This window comes from Chrysochloris asiatica, unplaced genomic scaffold (assembly GCF_000296735.1).
Source record: "Chrysochloris asiatica unplaced genomic scaffold, ChrAsi1.0 scaffold00050, whole genome shotgun sequence".
In the NCBI taxonomy this organism is placed as follows: Eukaryota; Metazoa; Chordata; class Mammalia; order Afrosoricida; family Chrysochloridae; genus Chrysochloris; species Chrysochloris asiatica.
In genome coordinates, this window is record NW_006408568.1 from 5,798,714 (window position 1) to 5,818,324 (window position 19,611).

A 19,611-nucleotide genomic window follows, 5' to 3' on the forward strand; every position below is an offset into this window, starting at 1 on the left:
AGAAAAGATTGAAGTTGTCAATGATTTCATTTTTCTCAGAGCAACCATCAACACTCATGGAAGCAACATACAAGAAATCAAATGATGTACTGTGTTAGGCAAGAATTCTTTAAAGTGTTGAAGAGCAAAGATGTCAGTTTGAGGACTAAGGTGCACCTGACCCAAGCCATGGTATTTTCAATAACCTCATATGCATGTGAAAGTTAGACAGTGAATAAGGAAGACTGTAGAAGAATTGACACATTTGAGCTACGGTGTTGGAGTAGCATATTCAAAGTACTATGGACTGCCACAAGAACAAACCAATCTGTGTTGGAAGAAGTGCAAACAGAATGTTTCTTGGAAGCCAGGATGGCCAAACTTCGTCTCTCATATTTTGGACATATTATTAGAAGTGACCAGTCCCTGGAGAAGGGTATCATGTTGGGTAAAGTAGAGGGACGGAGATTAAGAGAAACACCCCCAACAAGATGGATTGGCACAGTGAGAGCAGCAATGGGCTTAAACGTAGCAACGATTGTGAGATTGGTGTAGGATTGGGCAATGTGTCATTCTGTTGTGCATAGGGTTGCTATGAGTTGGTACCGATTCTATGGCACCTAACAGCAGTAGTCCATAAAAACAGTGGTTTTCAATCCTATTTTGTTGTTGTTATTAAGTGCTATGGAATTGGTTCTGACTCTCAGTGACCCTGTGTAGGGTTTCCAAGGAGTAGCTGGTGAGTTTGAACCACTGACCTTGTGGTAAGCAGTCCAGTACTAACCATAAAGTCAGTCCTATTTTAGTGAGTACCAACTGGAGTCTTAAAAACTTGAAAATAGCCATCTAAGATACAACTATTGTTCTATTTCCATCTAGAGCAAAGAAGAGTGAAAAAAATAATAATAATAAAAGCCTCAAGGACCTGAAGGACTTATAGACCACATGAACCACAACCTGAGACCAGAAGAACTAGATGGTTCCTGGCTACCACTACCAACCACTTTGATAGGGATCACAATAGAAGGTCCTGGACAGAGTGGGAAAAAATATAGAGCAAAATTCAAAATCATAAAAAGGTTAGGATTTACTGGTCTGATGGAGAGTGGTGGAGGCCCAGAGACTGTGGCCCTTAGATACCCCTTCACATGTGGACATGAACCCACTCCTGGAGAGCCCCTTTCAGCCAAACAATAACAGCCATAAGGAACAAGCTCCTCAAAGGGGGGAAGCTTTTTTGGATCATATCAGTTTCTACAAAAAGGCCTGCTGAGATTCTAACAGGGATTGGGTTGATTCGGAGATCAATTTGGGGATAATTGCCACCTTGACAATATTAAATTAAGCAATTCATGAACATGGAGTGTCTTTCCATTTATTTAGATTGCTCAGGAATTTTTGCATTTTTAATTTTAATTTCTCTCAGCAATGTTTTATATTTTCCAGAGTACATGCCTTGTACTTCTTTTGTTTAATTTATTCCCAAGAGTTTCATCTTTTCTGATGCTATTGTCAATGAATCTATTTTCTTAATTTGATTTTGAGATTACTCATTGCTGGTATATTTAAATACAGTCAATTCTGTATATGAGAAAAGCCTAACAAATGAATTATTACTTCATGAAGGCATTGTGTTTGACAAGCAAAGCCTTCAAAACGTAAGATACAGGTGGAAAAATTAATCCAAGGGGTCCTTGGTGGTAATAAATTGGGAACCACAACCTAATAAAGGACTCTCTGGTCTGGTGCTGTAGGATAATCACTGGACTGCTAACCATAAGGTCAGAGGTTCAAACCCACCAGTTGCTCCTCGCAAACCCTATACAGGATTGCTATGAGTTGAAATCGACTCAATGGCACTTAACAACAACAACCTACTGAAAAAATTAATCTTGGTATGGTATTATAGGATAAGCACTGGACAATTAAATGCAAGGCAGATGGTTCAAACCTACCAGCCACTCCTCGGAAACCCTATACAGGGTGTCTACGAGTTGGAACTGTCTCAATGGCACATAACAACAACAGCCTGATAAAAAATAAATCAGTTACCATGGAGTCGGCTCTACCACATGGCAACCCCATGTGTAACTTCATGTGTGTCAGAGTAGAACTGTGCTCCATAATATTTTCAAAAACTGGTTTTTCAGCATAGATCACAAGGTCTTTTTTCTGAGGTATCTTTCAGTTAGCAGCTAAGTGTACCACCCAGAGTCTCCACTGGTCTCGTACAACCCATTTATGTGAAAGATGAAGAAACTGACACCCAGAGAGCTAGTAACAGAAATGCTAGGACCCTCCATCCAAGCTATCCAGGCATGCTGTAGGGACAGAATTAACATGTGCAGAATTCTTTGTTGGAAACCCACACTTTGACCCAAACTCTGGAAATTCCTTACTGCTCATGCAGGTTGTATGGGTCACAAATAACCTACACCCACAGAGAATTGTTTTTAAAACCCTCTACTTTCATATTTCATCAAATCTTAGTTCTCATCCATTGTGAGACACACCATCATTTGCGTACCACTAAGAAAAAGCACTGCCAAATATAATTCTAAGCGGTCATCAATTATAAGATGCACCCAATTTGAGAGATGCTAAAATCTGAGGAAAATGTGCATCTTAGAATCGAAGAAATATGACGCATTAACCTCTCCCGTTCCTTCCGAGTGACATAGCTGCAGTTCTGTGTGATTTCCTTCCAGCTGCTTCTCTTACCTGAGAAAGGTGCTAATGGTGGATAAGATGACACTTTGAGTAGAACATTCCTATTTAAAAAGTGGGCTGCAAACCACAAGGTCAACAGTTCGAAACTACCAGCTGTTCCATGGGGAAAAGATAAGGCTTTCTGCTCCCGTAAAGATTTACAGCCTTGGAAACCCTGTACAGGGTCGGTATGAGTCGGAACTGACTCCATGGCACATAACCACCACCACCATTTAAAAAGTGGAGTCCTGGTGTGGCTCTGTAGATTAATGCACCAGACTGCAAAGCCGTCTGAACTGCAAAGTTGGAGGTTCAATCTCACTAGCTGCTCCTTGGAAACCCTATACAGGGTCGCTATGGGTTGGAACCGACTTGACGGCACTTAACAACAACAGCATTTAAAAAGTGGAATTGAGTAGAAGGGCAGATTCAGTCCACTCTGTGAGACCAAAGGATAAGTCCTGGATTTATCCTTAGGAGACCTGGAACTGAAACTCAGTTCTGAAACTTTCCAGTGGTGTCTTCTAAGGTAAGTTCTTATTCTCCCCAAAACCAGTTTTTTCATTTGAAAAGCAGAAATAATATCTATCCCCCAATCCCGCACAGAACTTTTGCAAAGCTGAGAAGATAAATGGTACAGTTCATGTAAATTGAGTAGTATTAGTATCTCATGTATATTCATTGCAAGAACCACCTTCCATTGGCTCAGCTGATTCTGTGCCTACCCCAAACGGAGGACTATGAAATGACAGGGAAGCACTCTGAGGCAAATAGGGAACACCTCACAGTGATTATCATTGGAGAGAGTAGATGGAGCCTAGGGGGGCTTCTCTAGACTTGGCTACACCCTAGAGCCCTTGAAAAAGCATTTGTCACCAATCCAAGGAAGGAGCTACCTATAAATGGGAGAAGATGGACTTTGGACCAGACGGGAGCCTGCCTTCCCAAAAGCAGATGGCAGAGATGGTCAGAGGCCCCAGGGATCCTCTAATCCAGGGGAAACACCACTAAGACTCCCCATCTGGCATCTTAAGGACACGGGCACTCACACTAATACTTTCAGTACGTAACAGTACTTTTGTTTTGTTATAGGTAATATTGTTAGCCACCAAACCCATTGCCATGGGGTCAATTCTTAGTCATCGTGACACCAAGGACAGAGTAGAACTGCCCCATAGGGTTTCCAAAGCTGTAAATATTTAAGAAAGCAGACCGCCTATCTTTTTCAAACAGACCAGCTGGTGGATTGAATCCACCGACATTCCAGTTAGCTACTGAGTGCATTGGAGTCCTGGTGTAGTGCTGTAGGATAAGCACTGAACTGTTAACCATAAGGTTGGCAGTTCAAGTCCACCAGCTGATCCTTGGAAACCCTATATAAGGTCGCTATGAGTCAGAACCGCCTCGATGGCACTTTACAACAAGAAGTCACTGGGCATATGACCTTGGACAAGTCACTTAACCTATCTAAACTCTGATTTTCTCATCTATAAAGTCTGGTTTCCTCATCCATAAAGTCGGGTAAGCCATTCTCCCAGGCTCTTTGTCGGATTCAATGATATGGTGTATAAACATGCCCTGTGCACTCAGTGAAAGTAGCTGCCTTGCTCTAACCTGGTGACTTCCTGCAGGTGGGAGGCGCATCGGTCATGGCAGTGGGCATCTGGACCCTGGTGGAGAAGAGTGGCTACCTGAGCGTCCTGGCCTCCAGCACCTTCGCCGCCTCTGCCTACATCCTCATCTTCGCAGGCGCACTCGTTATGGTCACCGGCTTCCTGGGCTTCGGCGCCATCATCCGCGAGCAGAGGAGCTGCCTCTCCACTGTGAGTGCGGGCCGCCCCTGCACTCCTTGCGCTCTGCCCTCTGCTGGTGGGGAGAGGGAACCGGCCCTGGGCCTCAGGAACCACACTGGAGCCCCCTCACCCCAGTCCTCCAATTCGATCTCCCTGTGCTGAGTATCCCCATCAAGTGATCAGGCCTCCAGCCCTGGACTGACAAGGATGCTGAGGCCGTGGGAAAGCTGAAGATGGGGTGGCTGCTCTTGGGGCTGGTGTTCTTTGGGCCCCTGTTCTCAGGACCTAGATTCCCCATCCTTCTTCTCCTCCTTCTTTTTCTCCCTTCCTCCCTCCTACATCCTTCTAGATCTTACCATAGGATTTTTTTAAATACAATTTTTTGTATATAATTGTAAAATCTATACAAAAACCTCAAAACAATCCTTTGATGAAGCTCACTGAGTCAAGTTATCCTCACCACGGCCAACCTACCTCTCCCCTTCTTCCTGCCCCACCCCCAACCCTGGGCTATTTTGAAGCAATCTGACACCATGTCATCTGTAAATATCTCAGTATGTGTTTATAAAATAATAAGGATTTTTTTTTAACAACACAATGACATTACCATTATCAAACCTAAGAATAATTAGCAATTCTTTTCTTAATATATGCAATCACCAGGCAGTTTCTCATTTCCCCAAGTGACCTGTAAACTGGTTTTGTTTTGTTTATTCTTAATTTGCTTGAATCAAAATCTAAATTAGGTTTATAAATTAAAATTAGTTGATTTTCCTCTCAAGTTTCTTTTAGTCTATAAATTCCCCATCAATCTTCTCCCCCCACCCCGGACCCCCTTGTAATTTATTTGTTGGAGGAACCAGGCCATTTTCATGCTGAGTTTCTCCCAGTCTAGGTTTTCTAATGACATTCCTATGGCAGTGTTTCATGTGTTCTCACAGATCTAGAAGCTTGATCCGATTCAGATTTGATGGTTTGGGCAAGACTATTTCATGGATGGCGGTGTGGGCACCATAGTCTTCTTGACAGGGAAACTGGAGTGGAAACCCATAGCTTGTCCAGAATGTCAGGAAAGGAGGCCAGAGTGGAACGTGCAGGGACAAAGTCGTGGAGTCTGGCTCCAGGTCCTGTCAAACTCCCAATACTTCTACTTCAGTGTACTTGTCAGTAGTAACAGTCTCAGGTGCCTGGGCAGCCTCTCCCTCCCCTCCATCTCCTTCCAGGGGGTCCAATACATGGGAAGAGAGAGAAAGACCAAGGAAGCTGCAAAACATTCAGACTTAGCAAGGATGTGCCAGAGGTAGAGCCAATCCAAGCCTCAAAGAGAAACCAGGTTGGGTCTGAAGGACTCAGCAGTGGGGAACAAGCCTTTGAAGAGAGAGCTCTTGTGTTCTCCTTACCCTGCCTCCAGACCGCCACCATCAGCTTCACAGTCTCTAGCCTATGCCACCAAGACTAAGGGCAGCTGAGGTAGAGGAGAGGAGTGGTGAGGATGCAGAGAGACACCTGAGGGGCCACCCCTGCAGCCTGGCTCACCAGCATGACCTACTTCTGTAGCCCTGGATATAAAAGCTCCTTGTGCACAGGCTCAGCAGGATGGCTCTTCTCTGCTTGAAGAACTCCTTAATTCTGCTCTGTGGGACAGTGCAGAGTCAATGTGCTGGCAGCGTGGATGGTGAGGGTCAAGTGCCACCAGAGCTTGGAGCTGTTTTCCCAGCAGTGAGGTCAGGTGTGCCCAGAGCCAGCTACATCCCATCTCATCCTCCTTCGTGTGACTAACCATGGTCAGAGTTGTGAAGCTGAGGTCCCTGTGAATTCCTCAGCACCACACAGAGCTGATAAATGTGAGCTTAGTGATGATACAGGTCATGACTTCAGTAAGCCGGGAGTAGCTGTCCAGGAATAGAGGGCCCTGGTACCACCTGACCAGCCAGTGCAAGGAATAGCATACAGGGACCATCCAGATTTTATTGACCATTGCTTTTGGGCCCAGAGAGAGCCTACTTCTCCAGGGATTCCATCTTTGGCCTGCTCAGCTGCACCCTGTAGAAAATGAGGCCTTCACCTTGACCTTGAGGTCTTAGGGTGAACTTTCTCACTCCTCATACCGGGAGGTGCTCTCTCTAGCAGCTTCTTCCTCCCATCAGTAATCTTGTTGAAGGAGGACAGGATTCACCCAAGCCCAATCTCTCCATAACCTTGAAGGAAGGCACAGGCCCTTTGTCAGGGGACATCTATCCATACAGCAACCCTACAAAGTCACAATAATAATGACCTCTTACATGCCAAGCACTGTCTTCAACCTGCTGACCCTTTAATCTTTACCTTAGCCCCACGCTGCTGCTGCTATGTGCCATGGGGTCGGATCCAACTCATAGTGACCCTTTATAGGGTTTCCTCGGCTGTAAATCTTTACTGGTGTAGAAAGCCTTATCTTTCTCCCACGGTTTATCTTTCTACCACTGACTTTGTGGTTAGCATCCCAGTGTGTGGTACCAAGGCCCCTTCCAGCCCCATGAGGCATTTACTGTTATCACATCATGTCATAGATGAAGACACAGAGAAGTTAAGTAATCTGCCCAAAGCCACACAGCAACTAAACAACAGAGCCAGGACACTTGCCACAAGGTCTGGCTCCCAAGCTATTGATGTGGCATTGTCAAATTAGCACTGGACTGCGAACCACAAGGTCTGTGGTTCAAACCCACCAGCTGCTCCTCAGAAACCCTGTATAGGGTCGCAATTGACTCGATGGCACTAAACAACAACCAACAACAGCACTGTACTACTCTGTCTCCAGGAAGATAGGATGCACCCCACCTGAGAGAGGAGAAAGCTGGGCTCCTGGTGGGGAAGATGGGGCTGGAGTTTGAATTCCAGTCTGTCTGAATCACCTCCAAGAGTCAGTTTCATATGGGCAAGGCCAGTTTGATAGAAGACAGAGAGAGAAGCCAATACCATGCTCAGAGGTGCACACTCTTCTCCATCTCCATGGAACTCCCAAGCAGCTACATTCAGAAATGCTTGGGTACAAGACAGGCCCGGCCCAGAACCCGGGACACAAGACCAAGGAGGTTACAATGAGACCCTAGAGGCTTTGGCCATGTGACTGTCCACTGCTCCCATTCAAGTGTGGAAAGAACAGCTTATTGCACATGCATATGGGTCTAAGCATAATCCAGTGTACAAGGGAACTTGAGAGTCACCTGGTCCAACACTCCAGCCAGTGCTAAAGAACTGAGGGATGCTGGGTGGATGAGAGTGAGGCGCACTCAGGCATTCATGGAGGATATCCAGAATCATTGACTTTTGGGGAGAACAGTGGAGTCATCAGAGCCCTTCTACTTGACAGCTTCTAAGACCAAAAAGAGAGCCTAAGGCTTAGCAGCTGACAAGGCTCTGCTTCCTGAGTCATTAACCACAGCCTCTCCTTCCTCATTCCCTTCTCACATGATCCGTATACAAGTCAGTCATACAGGCTGACCCTTTAAGAAAGCCAGTGTCTCTACTCTCCCCACTCATAGCCTGGCCTGCTCAGAGATGCCCAAGCCTTGTCTGTGCCCAGGACTCTGCAGGACAGATAAGGAGACTTAGTGGGAAAGCGGGGTTCTTGTGTTTGCCTAAGGGCTCAATGGACACCCCTTCAAAGGGTCAACAAACTGAGAGAACCTGCCCTCCCCTCTGAGGCTGGTGACAGAGTCTGTTGGACATTTTCATGCAAGATGCCTGCTTTCTCCTCAGCTCACTTTCCCCTCCATCCATCAACACCTGCCTGCCTGTAGTTACATATATCCCACACAAAAAGATGATCTCCCTGGTTCAGCATCACTCAGCAGACTAGATGCCAGTAAACATCAGGGAGGCCAGTGCAGGGAAAGCAGGAATGTGGAAATATCTTTCCCAGGGAGCTAACAAATAGCAAACCCCACAGCCTAGAATCTTCTTCCTTTCCCTACCCCCTTTGTAAAAAAAAAAAAACAAGGGCAGAACTGCCCCAAGGACAGACAGAACTGGAGGGGAAGCAGAGGATTCTGAGTAATCTACATCCTGGCCCATCAGTCCCTAAATTATTGAGTGCTTGATTGTTTAAACCAAGAGGGTGTCTGTAAAACCTTCCTTGGGCTCACACAAGTAGGACTTTTAAAACCCAGGCTATCCACTTAGAGGCAAGAGAGTGGTTGAGGCAATTTAAAAAGTGTTCTGTGGTTCCAAGAAGTTCCTTCCTGGTTTGACTGAATTGTTTTCTTTCTTTCCCCCCCACCCCCCTATCTCTAACTTGCAGTCCTGGTGTGGCACAGTAGGAAAAGCACTGCACTGGACCATAAGGTCAGTTTGAACTATAAGGCCAGTGGTTAAAACTCACCAGTTGCTCCTCAAAAACCCTCCACAGAGTCACTGTGGGTTGGAACGGACTCAATGGCACTTAACAACAACAACATATCTAACTTGCTTTTGAAAGTTTTAATCAGCTGAAGTCTGAAGGGAAATTCCAGAGGAGAAATGTAGCAAGTCTAGTTTTAAACAAAGTAGTCCCCAAAGAAGAAAGGAGAGATGAAAGAGCAGGCATCTGAATGGTGTGCTTCCAACTTGGATTAGAAGGAGTGGTGAGGACTAACATCAAAAGTTCCCAGAGAAGTATCCAGAGAGGGCCATCTGGGCTCACCCACAGACACGTCTGTCCTTGCCTGAACCCTTCCTGCCAGTACATCTGCAGCCCCTCAGAGTCACCTTCCCCAGAAGGAAGTGTTCATCGGGGACAGGAATAGCCCTTCTTTGCTGGTGCTGAGATGGTGATGAGCTCGGCATCGGAAATCTGCAAAGGGGGAAAGGCAATGGCGTTTAAATTATTCACACCAGATCTTTTTTAACTAAGGCTGCATACGGGAACCAGATAATTCAGGCCATCTGAGCCCAAGGCCAATGACCATGACAGATGCTCCCCTGATCAAATGAACAGGATATTTTTGGAGGCTAGGATATGGGTTCTGAAAACGTTTATGTCTTAAGCCAAGTGAGGATCATGATGGATGGTTCAGGAGAAACTGGCCTTTATTAGGGGATCTTTTACATTTAGGGGATTAAAAAAAAAGTAGGACGTTCTAGAAACCACTCTCTGAAAATGAAGGTGTCTTAGTTCTCTGATGCTGCTATAACAGAAATACTGCAAATGGATGGCTTTAGCAACCAGAAATTCTCTCACCGTTTTGGAAGCTGTAAATTCAAACTCAGATTGCTGGCTCTTGAGGAAGGCTTTCTCTGTGGGCTCTGGGGAAAGGGCCTTGTCTCCTTTCAGCATCTGTGGGGTCAGTAGTCCTTGGAGATCCCATGCATCTTGGCATCAATCTTTCCCTGGATCTAGGAGCATCACAGTGCAGGGACTCCAGGTACAAAGAACGCACTCCACGCTTGGCTCTTCTATCTTGGTGGTAGTGGTGGTGGTGGCTGTGTGCCATGGAGTCGATTCCGACTCATAGCAACCCTGTACAATGTTTCTGAGGCTACATATCTTTACGGGAGCGGAACGCCTCATCTTTCTCCCATGGAACAGCTGGTAGTTTCGAACTGCTGACCTTGCATTTCGCAGCCCGATTTGTAACACTACGCTATCAGAGCTCCTTTGGGGTGGTAATAGGCCCCTCTTTCTCTGCTCAAGTATCTCTCCTTGTATCTCTTGTAAGATAAAAGGTGTTGCATGCCACATCTTTGAAGTTCTCCTGTAAATCAGATCAGGGTGGTGTGTGGTGCTGTAGGATAAGCACTGGACTGATAACTGCAAGATTGACAGTTCAAGCCCTCCAGCCACTCCTCAGAAACCCTATACAAGGTCGCTGTGAATCAGAACCAACTCAGCAGCACTTAACAACAGCAGCATCCCACCCTGATTGGTTAATGACATCAAATCACATCATGGAGGATAACTACATCCCACCCTGATTGGTTAATCACATCAAATCACATCATGGGGGATAACTACATCCCACCCTGATTGGTTAATCACATCAAATCACATCATGGGGGATAACTACATCCCACCCTGCTTAATCACATCAAATCACATCATGGGGGATAACTACATCCCACCCTGTTTGGTTAATCACATCAAATCACATCATGGGGATAACTACATCCCACCCTGTTTGGTTAATCACATCAAATCACATCATGGGGATAACTACATCTCATCTTTCAAATCACTTTGAATCCTGACCCAGTCAAATTGACACAAAAACTTTACCACAGTGGAGAGCCCAAAATCACAACACTTCCACCAACTATACTAACCAGGTTAATAAGATCTAGAATCAAAAGCAAAAACGCCTGCCTACCTGAGTTTGGGACCTTGGGTAAGTTACTCAACCTTTCTTTTTGCTACGCAATGTCCTCATCATTATACAGAGATGATATGTAAAGACAATGCGGAAGTATTTTCAGGTCTTTGGAAACAATTCACATTATATAAAGATCATAAAAATACAGCTATAATTACCATTTACCTCATCATCACCATGACCAAGCTCCTTGGAGAAGGGACCTAAATAAATAAGAGTTATTTTTAGGACCATTACTGCCATGGTCCTCACAGCTTGGGCTGGACCACTACTGCTAAAGAAGCTGGTGGTGATGGGAAGGAAGCATGGGCTTCTCCCCAGGGCTCATTTCTCACCCACAGACGGCTGCTCCACCAGCCACCCAGCTGCATGATGGTCCCAGTGTAGCCTGCTTGGTGGCGCTTTGACTTTGAACTGGCTTCCTGCATACTCTTGAGGGACAGAGCCTACAGCCAGGGCTTTGGGAGTCCTCAGCTCCATTCCATGGAATCAGAGAAGGAGACATGGCTTAATGCAGGGGAGGCCCAATTATGCCACAAATGGCCACCGTTCAATGAGAAGCATCTACCTCTTACTTTACAACAACCCTGCCAAGTCACAATAATGACTTCTCTGCATGCCAAGCACTGCCTTCAACATTTACGCATATTGACTGTTTAGTCCCCAGTTGATCCCTGTGAGGTGTGTCCGATTATCACGTACATTTTACAGAGGGGAGTACAAAGTTACGTCATCCACCCAAGGCCACCTGGCTAGTGAGGAGCAGAGCCAGGATTCAAACAAAGTATCTGGCTCCTAAGCCCATCACACTACACTGCCTCACAAAAAGCTTGACTCACCCCACGAAAGAGAAGAGAAAGCTGGGTCAGAGGCAGGGAGAAGTACTGGAGCTAGAGTTTGAATCCCAGTAATGCATTTCACATAAGAGGTTCTTTGGAAATGGGGTGTAGATACCCCAGGAAACACCCTTGAGAATCTGACATGGCTGCACAGAGATGCATAAAGCCAATCAGACTCCACCTTGCCCAGCTGGGTCCTACTGAGGCCATTCTTTCTGCTCCCGTAAAGATTTACAGCCTCGGAAAGCCTGTACAGGGTCGCTATGAGTCGGAACCGACTCCACGGCACATAACAACAACAACAACAACAACAAGCTGGAATTGGCTCAGTTCCTGGGCCAGGACAACCGTATGTAGCCCCCTCTTCCTTTCAAGACCTCAGTACATCCCACCCCTCAGCCTCCTTCACAACACTTGCCTCACTTGGCCCTGCTGCTAAGCAGAAGGGCAGTCCTGTGCCAGAGAGAGGAGACTTGCCTGAGACCATGCAGCTTGGACGTTTGGTCCAGGGCCTTTGCTACTGTTCCAGGATGGTTTGTTCCCCACCACCTGGTGTATGCAGTGCAGGGAAGGGGTACTTGTCTGCTTCATGGCTAAGGATCTGTAGTGTGATCTCCAGATGGAAAATGAAGATCAATTAGGTGAGCATTGGAGGTCAGTTCCCTGGCTGCTTGCCACCTGACCCACTCAAAATATGGATGTGAAGCTTCAGGATGCTGACAGTGTTGTTGAAACTGACTTGGTTAGCATGCCAAATTGAGCTTGTTGGTGTAGTTGGAGGTCAGTTCAGTGCAGGGATGTGTGGGTGCATGATCCTGGTAGAAGGGCCCTTTGTCTCCCCACCCTCCCAGCTGGGCCCAGCTGAGAAAGGAGGGTTAGTGTGGTGTATGTAAGAGAGAGAGATCACATCTGTTTGCATCCCAGATCCAAGAGTTTATTTGGGGATTCTGTGTTGCCTTTCCGTTATTCAGTTGCTTGCTTCCTTTCCTTGGCAAAGATTCTAGAGATAACTGTATAACTAGAAAGAGATGGGGTTCAGCCTTTCTAACCTAACTAGGCCCTTACCTGAACCCCTTGAGGGTTCAGAGACCCAGGGCAGATGATCTGAACAAGAGAGAGTCCTTCAACAGATTCTCTGGAAGTTTCATGTTTGCATGCGGTTATTTTCTCCCTGCCCTCGACATTTCATCCCAGTTGCTGTTCAGATGAACTGTGCTTATCCCAGAAGCACGCCTTCACAAAGGGTGGCCCGGAAGTGGATTAGCAATTGAGGAAAATGGATCTGAGATGAAAAAAATCTTACCGTCCCCAGGACTCTCTTACTAGGAACTGCCCCTGGCTGGTTTGAGATGCCAATAACATTGTTCTACTGCAATGGGGTTTATTGAAGTACGTGGTTTGTGGGGCCAAGTGTTTCATTTAAAGAATCACCACATCACTTGCTAAGGGAGAATGAGTTGGTTGGCTTCATTCCCTGACAAGAGCAAAAGGGAAGAGCTTGCCTTCCTCACAAGTGCCTGGTCTTCTCTCGCTCCCATCTTTGCTGTGGTTGCACCAGCGACCTCCGAGCTACCGAAAAAATCAAAAGAAAAACCAGGTGCTATTGAGTTGATTCCAACTCAAGGCAGCCCTATGTGTATAAGAAGAAATGTGCACCATGGAGTTTTCAATAGCTGATATTTTGGAACTAGATAAACAGGCCTGTCTGCTGAGACATCTCTGGGTCAACTTGACCCTCCAACTTTTGGGTTAGCAGCCAAGTGCATTAACAGTTTACACTACCCAATGACTCCTATGCCAGTTGCCAATGAGTCAATTCCTACTCATGATGACCCCATGTGCATCAAAGTAGAACTGTGCTCCATAGGGTTTCCAATGACTGTGATCTTTCAGTGATAGGTTGCCAGATCTTTCTTCCAAAGTACCACTGGGTGTATTGAAGCTGCCAACCTTTTGGTTTATAATTGTGTGCTTAGCAATTTGTACTACTGAGGCATCTCTCTAAACCCCTGGGACCAAAAATGAATTGTCAGCTGCTGGACACAACCTTTCCTGCCAGGCCTGGGACAAGCATGTGGAAAGTCTGTGCCTCCTCAGTGACACTTGATGTCCCACTTGGTCTCACCATACATCAAATTGAGGCTTCAGGGGAGCTTAGTAGCATAGTGATTATGAATTGGGTTGCTAATCTCATGGTCAACAGTTTGAAACTCTCCAGCGGTTCCGCAGGAGAAAAATGAGACTTCCTGCTCCCATAAAGATTTACAGCCTCAGAAACTCTATACAGAGTCGCTATGAGTTGGAACCAAAACCAACTCCATGTCACATCACGACCACCAGACTCAATTGAAAAGTAAGACCTAGTTCAGAGGGTAGGGGGAGAGAGGAAAATGTGGAGCACAGAGCATTTTTTGGACAGTGAAATTATTCTTTCTGGTACTGCAATGGTGGATATTATATTATACATGTGTCAACACCCACAGAACTGTGCAGAACAGATTGTGAGCCTTCCTATATACTGTGGATGTTCTTGTCAAACTGGTTCTGACCCATTGTGACCCTGTAAAGGGTTTCCAAGGCTGTAAATCTTTAAGGGAGTAGAAAGCCTCATCTTTCGCTCATGGACCTGCTGGTGAATTTGAACTACTGACCTTGTGGTTAGCATAATCCACTAGCGTAGCGGTTACGAATCAGGCTGTTAAACTCAGGTTCAGCAGTTTGAAACTTCCAGCTGTTCCACGGGAGAAAGAGGAGGCTTTCTGCTCCCGTAAAGATTTACAGCCTCGGGAACCCTGTACAGGGTCACTATGAGTTGGAACCGACTCCACGGCACATAACAACAACAACAACAGCAACAGGGTTACTTAATAATAATATGTCAGTGTTGTTGTTACATGTTAATGGGTCAATTCTGACTCATAGCAACTCCATGTGACAAAGAAGAAGTGCCCCATAGGGGTTTCTTGGCTGTAATATTTATGAACGGAGTCCTGGTTTGGCACTATATAGGATAAGCATTCAGCGCAACACCAGCTGCTCCTTGGGAACCCGACACAGGGTTGAAAGTGACTCCATGGCACTTAACAACAACAGCAACAATCTTTATGAGAGCAGATCTCCAAGTCATTATCCTTTGAAGTCTCTAGGTGGGTTCTAACTGTCAACGTATCAGTTAGCTTCTGAGAACTTAACCATTATGCCCCCCCCCGCCCCGGAAAAAAAACCCCACACCACCACTGGCAAATCAATTCCTACTCACAGTGACCCGACAGGACAGAGGAGAACTGCCCCGTAGGGTTTCCGAGGCTGTAAATCTTTACAGAGCAGCTGGTGGGTTCAAACCACTGACTTTTCAGGGAACTGTTAAGCGCTTTAACCACAGTGCCACCAAGGCTTCATGGTATGTCGATGTTGATTCATTAATTGTAACAAACGTACCACAGGAATTCTAGATATTAATAATCAGGGCAACTATGCAGTGGGAGGGAGGGAGGTAATGAGAGCGCTCTACTCTCTCAGCTTCTCTGTAAACCTAAAACTGCTCTGAAAATAGTCTGTATTTTATTTTATCAGAAGACAGCAAAATGGGGTTCAAATTAGAGGCTGGCTGTACATCTGCAGCCAGAAAACCTTAGCATGTGTTCACTCTGAGCAGCAATGTCAGATTACCAATAACAAAGTGAGCGTGTACTTACCTGTGCTTCCTTATTAATCTGTAGTGAACAGTTTCACAATTTTTCACCAAATCAGATTCTCCTTCTAGATATAGCTGGCATCTGTCTCTCTCCCTACCCCACAGCACACTCTTACAGAATAAAGCCTCTTTTCAAATGGATAGTTCCTGTCAAGGATGGAGTGCCCAGTAAGCAAAGGCTTACTTGTGCTTATTTACTATCTGTAGTGAACAGTTTGACATGGTTTTCACTATATCTTCCACCCACCCATCAATGCCATTGAGTCCATTTCAACTCTTAGCGACTTTACAGGACAGAGGAGAGCTGTTGTTACGGTTTTCAAAACTGTAAGTCTCTATGGGAGCAAATAGCCTCATCTTTCTCCCTCGGAGCAGCTGGGGGTTCAAACTGACCGACCTTTCAGTTAACAGCCCAACACATAACCCACTAGGCCACGAGGCTAACGTACACACCTGCAAAGACAGCTGCAAGTGAGTCCCTGCCTCACATTGCTAAGTGCAGTGGTGAAGAGCACCCAACAGACAGGGGGAGAGGGAGTAAGAAAAGGGGAGAAGGAAGCAGGGGGCTGGAACAAAGGTTGGGTTCTAACCCTTCATTGACGATAATGCTGAAACACCAAGCATCTAAGCCTGCATTTTCTACAAAAGACTCAGAGGTGATTCACCGAGGGCCACACAGCATCTTGTCACAGAGGCAAGCTTGTCCCCAGACTCCCAAGCTAGAGTGTCTTTTATATTGTTGTATGGCAGTCAATTCTGACTCATAGTAATCCTTCAAGACAAAATAGAACTGCCCCATAGGGTTTCCTAGTAGCGTTGTGGATTAATGCGCTGGACTGCAAAGTTGATTTGAACCCCAAGGCCAGCGGTTCAAGCTCGCCAACTGCTCCTTGGAAACCCTGTACAGGGTCACTGTGGGTCAGATCCCATTCGACAGCACTTAACAACAACAATCTTTACAGAAGCAGATCACCAGGTCTTTTCTTCCGTGGAGTTCCATGGAGTTGCAGCCGGTGCATGTCCACCTCCACCTGCCCCCCCCACCCCACTACACACATGCTGTTCTTTAACTGATGCTCCCTGTGAACTTGACGGAGCTGCCCAATCCACAGGTACTTGCAGCACACCTGCCCTGCAGGGCACAAGGCAGGTGAGAAGGGAAGAAGATACAAATAGTCTAAGTCCCAGTTCTTAGCTAGGAGTCTGGGGAGGAGTATAAGACGCCACGTAAACAGCCATGCAGACAGTCTGAAGTGCCTATTGGACTTTTCCTAACATCCAGGTCTCCTCTGTCCCCTGGAGCCTGGTGTCTCCTTATTCTTGGTAGAAATTCCAACTTTCTGGTTAGCAGCTCATCACGTTAACTGTTTGCTCCACCCAGGAATTCCCATGGAGGTACTTGCTGCTGTTGTTAAATGCTGTCAAGTTGGTTCTGACTCACAGCAACCTTGTATAGGGTTTCAGAGGAGCAGCTGATGGGTTTGAACCACCGATCTTGCAGTTAGCAGTCCAATGCTTATTACCCAGGACTCCAAGGGACTAGTAAGAGGCAACAATTAGTTACTTCCCAGGCCTGACAGGACCCCCAGATCATCCCCTGAGTTCCCCTGGGCTGCCCCACACACACACACACACACACACACACACACACACAGGAAGTCTGGTCCCCATCCCTCCACCAGTTGGCCAGACCCTACTATCCACTCTGGATACTGCTCACACTCAAACCCATTCAGACTGAACTCCTCAGCACCAGTCCTCCTGGACTCCTTTGCAACATACCTGCCCTGCAGGGCACAAAGCAGGCGACAAGGCTTGTAGTTTTAGAATCCTGTTCTTCTGGGATTCTCTCTCTCTCTCTCTCTCTCTCTCTCTGTCTCTCTCTCTGTCTCTCTCTCTGTCTCTCTCTCTGTCTCTCTCTCTCTCTCTCTCTCTCTCTCACACACACACACACACACACACACACACACACTCTCAATGTGATCCTCTTGGACCCCCTAACATTTTGGCTTGGGCTTTGAATGGACTCAGCCACATTATCTTGATGTGCCTCTTGAATACCTACTGTCTCCCCACGCCTGGCTTGCTCCCTCTCCCTTCCCCACTTCAGTTTCCCCTCACTCTCCACCTCCTCCTCATCCCACACTTGTCCTCTACCCTGCTCCCAGCCCCTTGGGTCAGAGCTGGACATCAGCCAGAGCCCATCCCAGCTTCCTCCCCACACAGCAGCCCCCAGGTGGAATGACTGATTTCATGACCCTGGAGTCCCCACATCTGTGTGGCTGTGGTTGAATGGCCAGGAGGTATAGGGGCCACCTTCATCCTTTTAGCAGAGACATCTTGTTACAAGAATGGCTTGAGGCTCCCAAATCCACATCCCTTCTCTCTGTGAGAACTGGCCAGCCAGCTGCACCTCCGGGTTCTCACTGCCTCCAGCCAGTTGTTAATTGCCAGAAAATAATGCGCCCTGAGGTCATTGCCGCTTAAACAGCTGGCTCCATCTTCTCCTGTTTGGCATAAATTGTTCTGAGCTCCCTGACCCTGGTTCAGCCTTCAGCTGTAATCCTCTCACATGCAGGCCAGCTGGGACTTGTGGGTTGGGCTCTTCTCCCTGCTACTTAGCCTCAGCAGCATCTTAGTTCTAATATTTGACTGTTGCCACTGCTGAGAGAATAAGCTAGTGCCTGGAACCCCACCCCAACCTACTATACACGAAGCCTCAATTTTCAGACTGTGGTTTGGCAGGAAGCTTTGTTTCTATCTCTAACTATGCAAAATGGTAAAGCAGACACAAAGGGACAGCTTTTTTGAAAGAACGCTCTGGTTTTTTGTTGTTGTTATAGTTTCTTTTTGTTTTGGCAGAATCAGTCCACTGGAGAACTTTTTAAAGTCCAATTTTATAAAGTTCTTAAAGTGTACCTTAAAAATTACACCAGCTGGCCCTGAGCTGCTTGGTCCTTTATGCACCAGTATATCTGTCCCAGAAACTGTATCTGGGGCTCAGGTCTCCCCTGTGTGGTGGAAATCCATCTGAAGACTCATTATGTAATTAATCAACTTAGTGTCACAATGAGAACTCTTTCTGTATATTTCCTGCAGTGCAGAATGAGTGTTCCAGAACACTTAATTGTGCTCGCGAGGAACCTGCACATAGACCAGAAGTCAGTTGTTCAAACAGGACAAGGTTTAAACTTGTTAAAGACAGTATAGGTGTGGTTCCAAGAGTCCTGTGCTGTTCCAGTCTTGTCTGGGGTCTATATTGTTATTGTTGTTAGGTGCCATCCAGTCAGTTGCAACTCATACTGACCCTATCACAACAGAAGGAAACACTGCCTGGTCCTGCGTCCTCCTCACAATTGTTGTCATGTTTGAGTCCATTGTTGCTGCCACTGTGTCAATCCATCTCATTTGGGGGTCTTCCTCTTTTTCACTGACCCTCCTCTTTACCAAGCATGATGTCCTTCTACAGGGACTGGTCCTTCCTTATATGCATGTCCAAAGTATGAGAGACAGAAGCTCATCATACTCACTTGCAAGGAGTCTTATTATTGGATCTATGTTGTTGCTGTTAGGTACCGTCAGTTCACCTCTGACTCATAGCAACCCTGTGCTCAACAGAATGCTGCCCAGCCCTGCATCATCCTCACAGTTGTTGCTAAGCTTGAGCCCATTGCTGCTTCCACTGTGCCAATCCATCTCATTGGGGTCTTTCTCTTTTTCGCTGATCCTCTACTTTACCAAGCATGATGTCCTTCTCCAGGGATTGGTCTCTCCTGATAACATATCCAAAGTATGAGAAGTCTAACCATTTTGGCTTCCAAGGAGTACTTCTTCCAACACAGATGTGTTTGTTCTTCTGGCAATTCACGATACCTGTAATATTCTTCTCCAACACAGTCACTCAAACACATCAATTCTTCTAAGGTCTTCCTTATTCGTTGTCCAACTTTCACATACATATGAAGCAATTGAAAATATCATGGCTTAAGTCAGGTGCACTTCAGTCCTCAAACTGATCATCTTTGTTCTTAAACACTTTAAAGAGGTTTTGTGCAGCAGATTTGCCTAATGCATCGTTTGATGTCTTGACAGCTGTTTCCATGAGTGTTGGATACAAGGAAAATGAAGTTTTTCTCCACATTTATCATGATGTCATTTATTGGTCCACTTGTGAGGATTGTCTTTTTGGGTTTTTTTTTGTTTTTTGTTTTTTTACATTGAGGTGCAATCCATATTGAAGTCTGTGGTCCTTTATCATCATCAATGAG

General features: G+C 46.1%; 1 protein-coding gene across 1 annotated transcript in view; it reads left to right on the forward strand.

Moving 5' to 3' along the window:
• Positions 1–19,611, forward strand: part of LOC102839083 (tetraspanin-11-like) — a 67,222-nt gene that overhangs the window by 25,228 nt on the left and 22,383 nt on the right. The window contains exon 2 of the mRNA XM_006862684.1: positions 4,320–4,511. Coding sequence (XP_006862746.1) covers positions 4,320–4,511 — 192 coding nt within the window. The remainder of the gene's footprint in view (positions 1–4,319; positions 4,512–19,611) is intronic.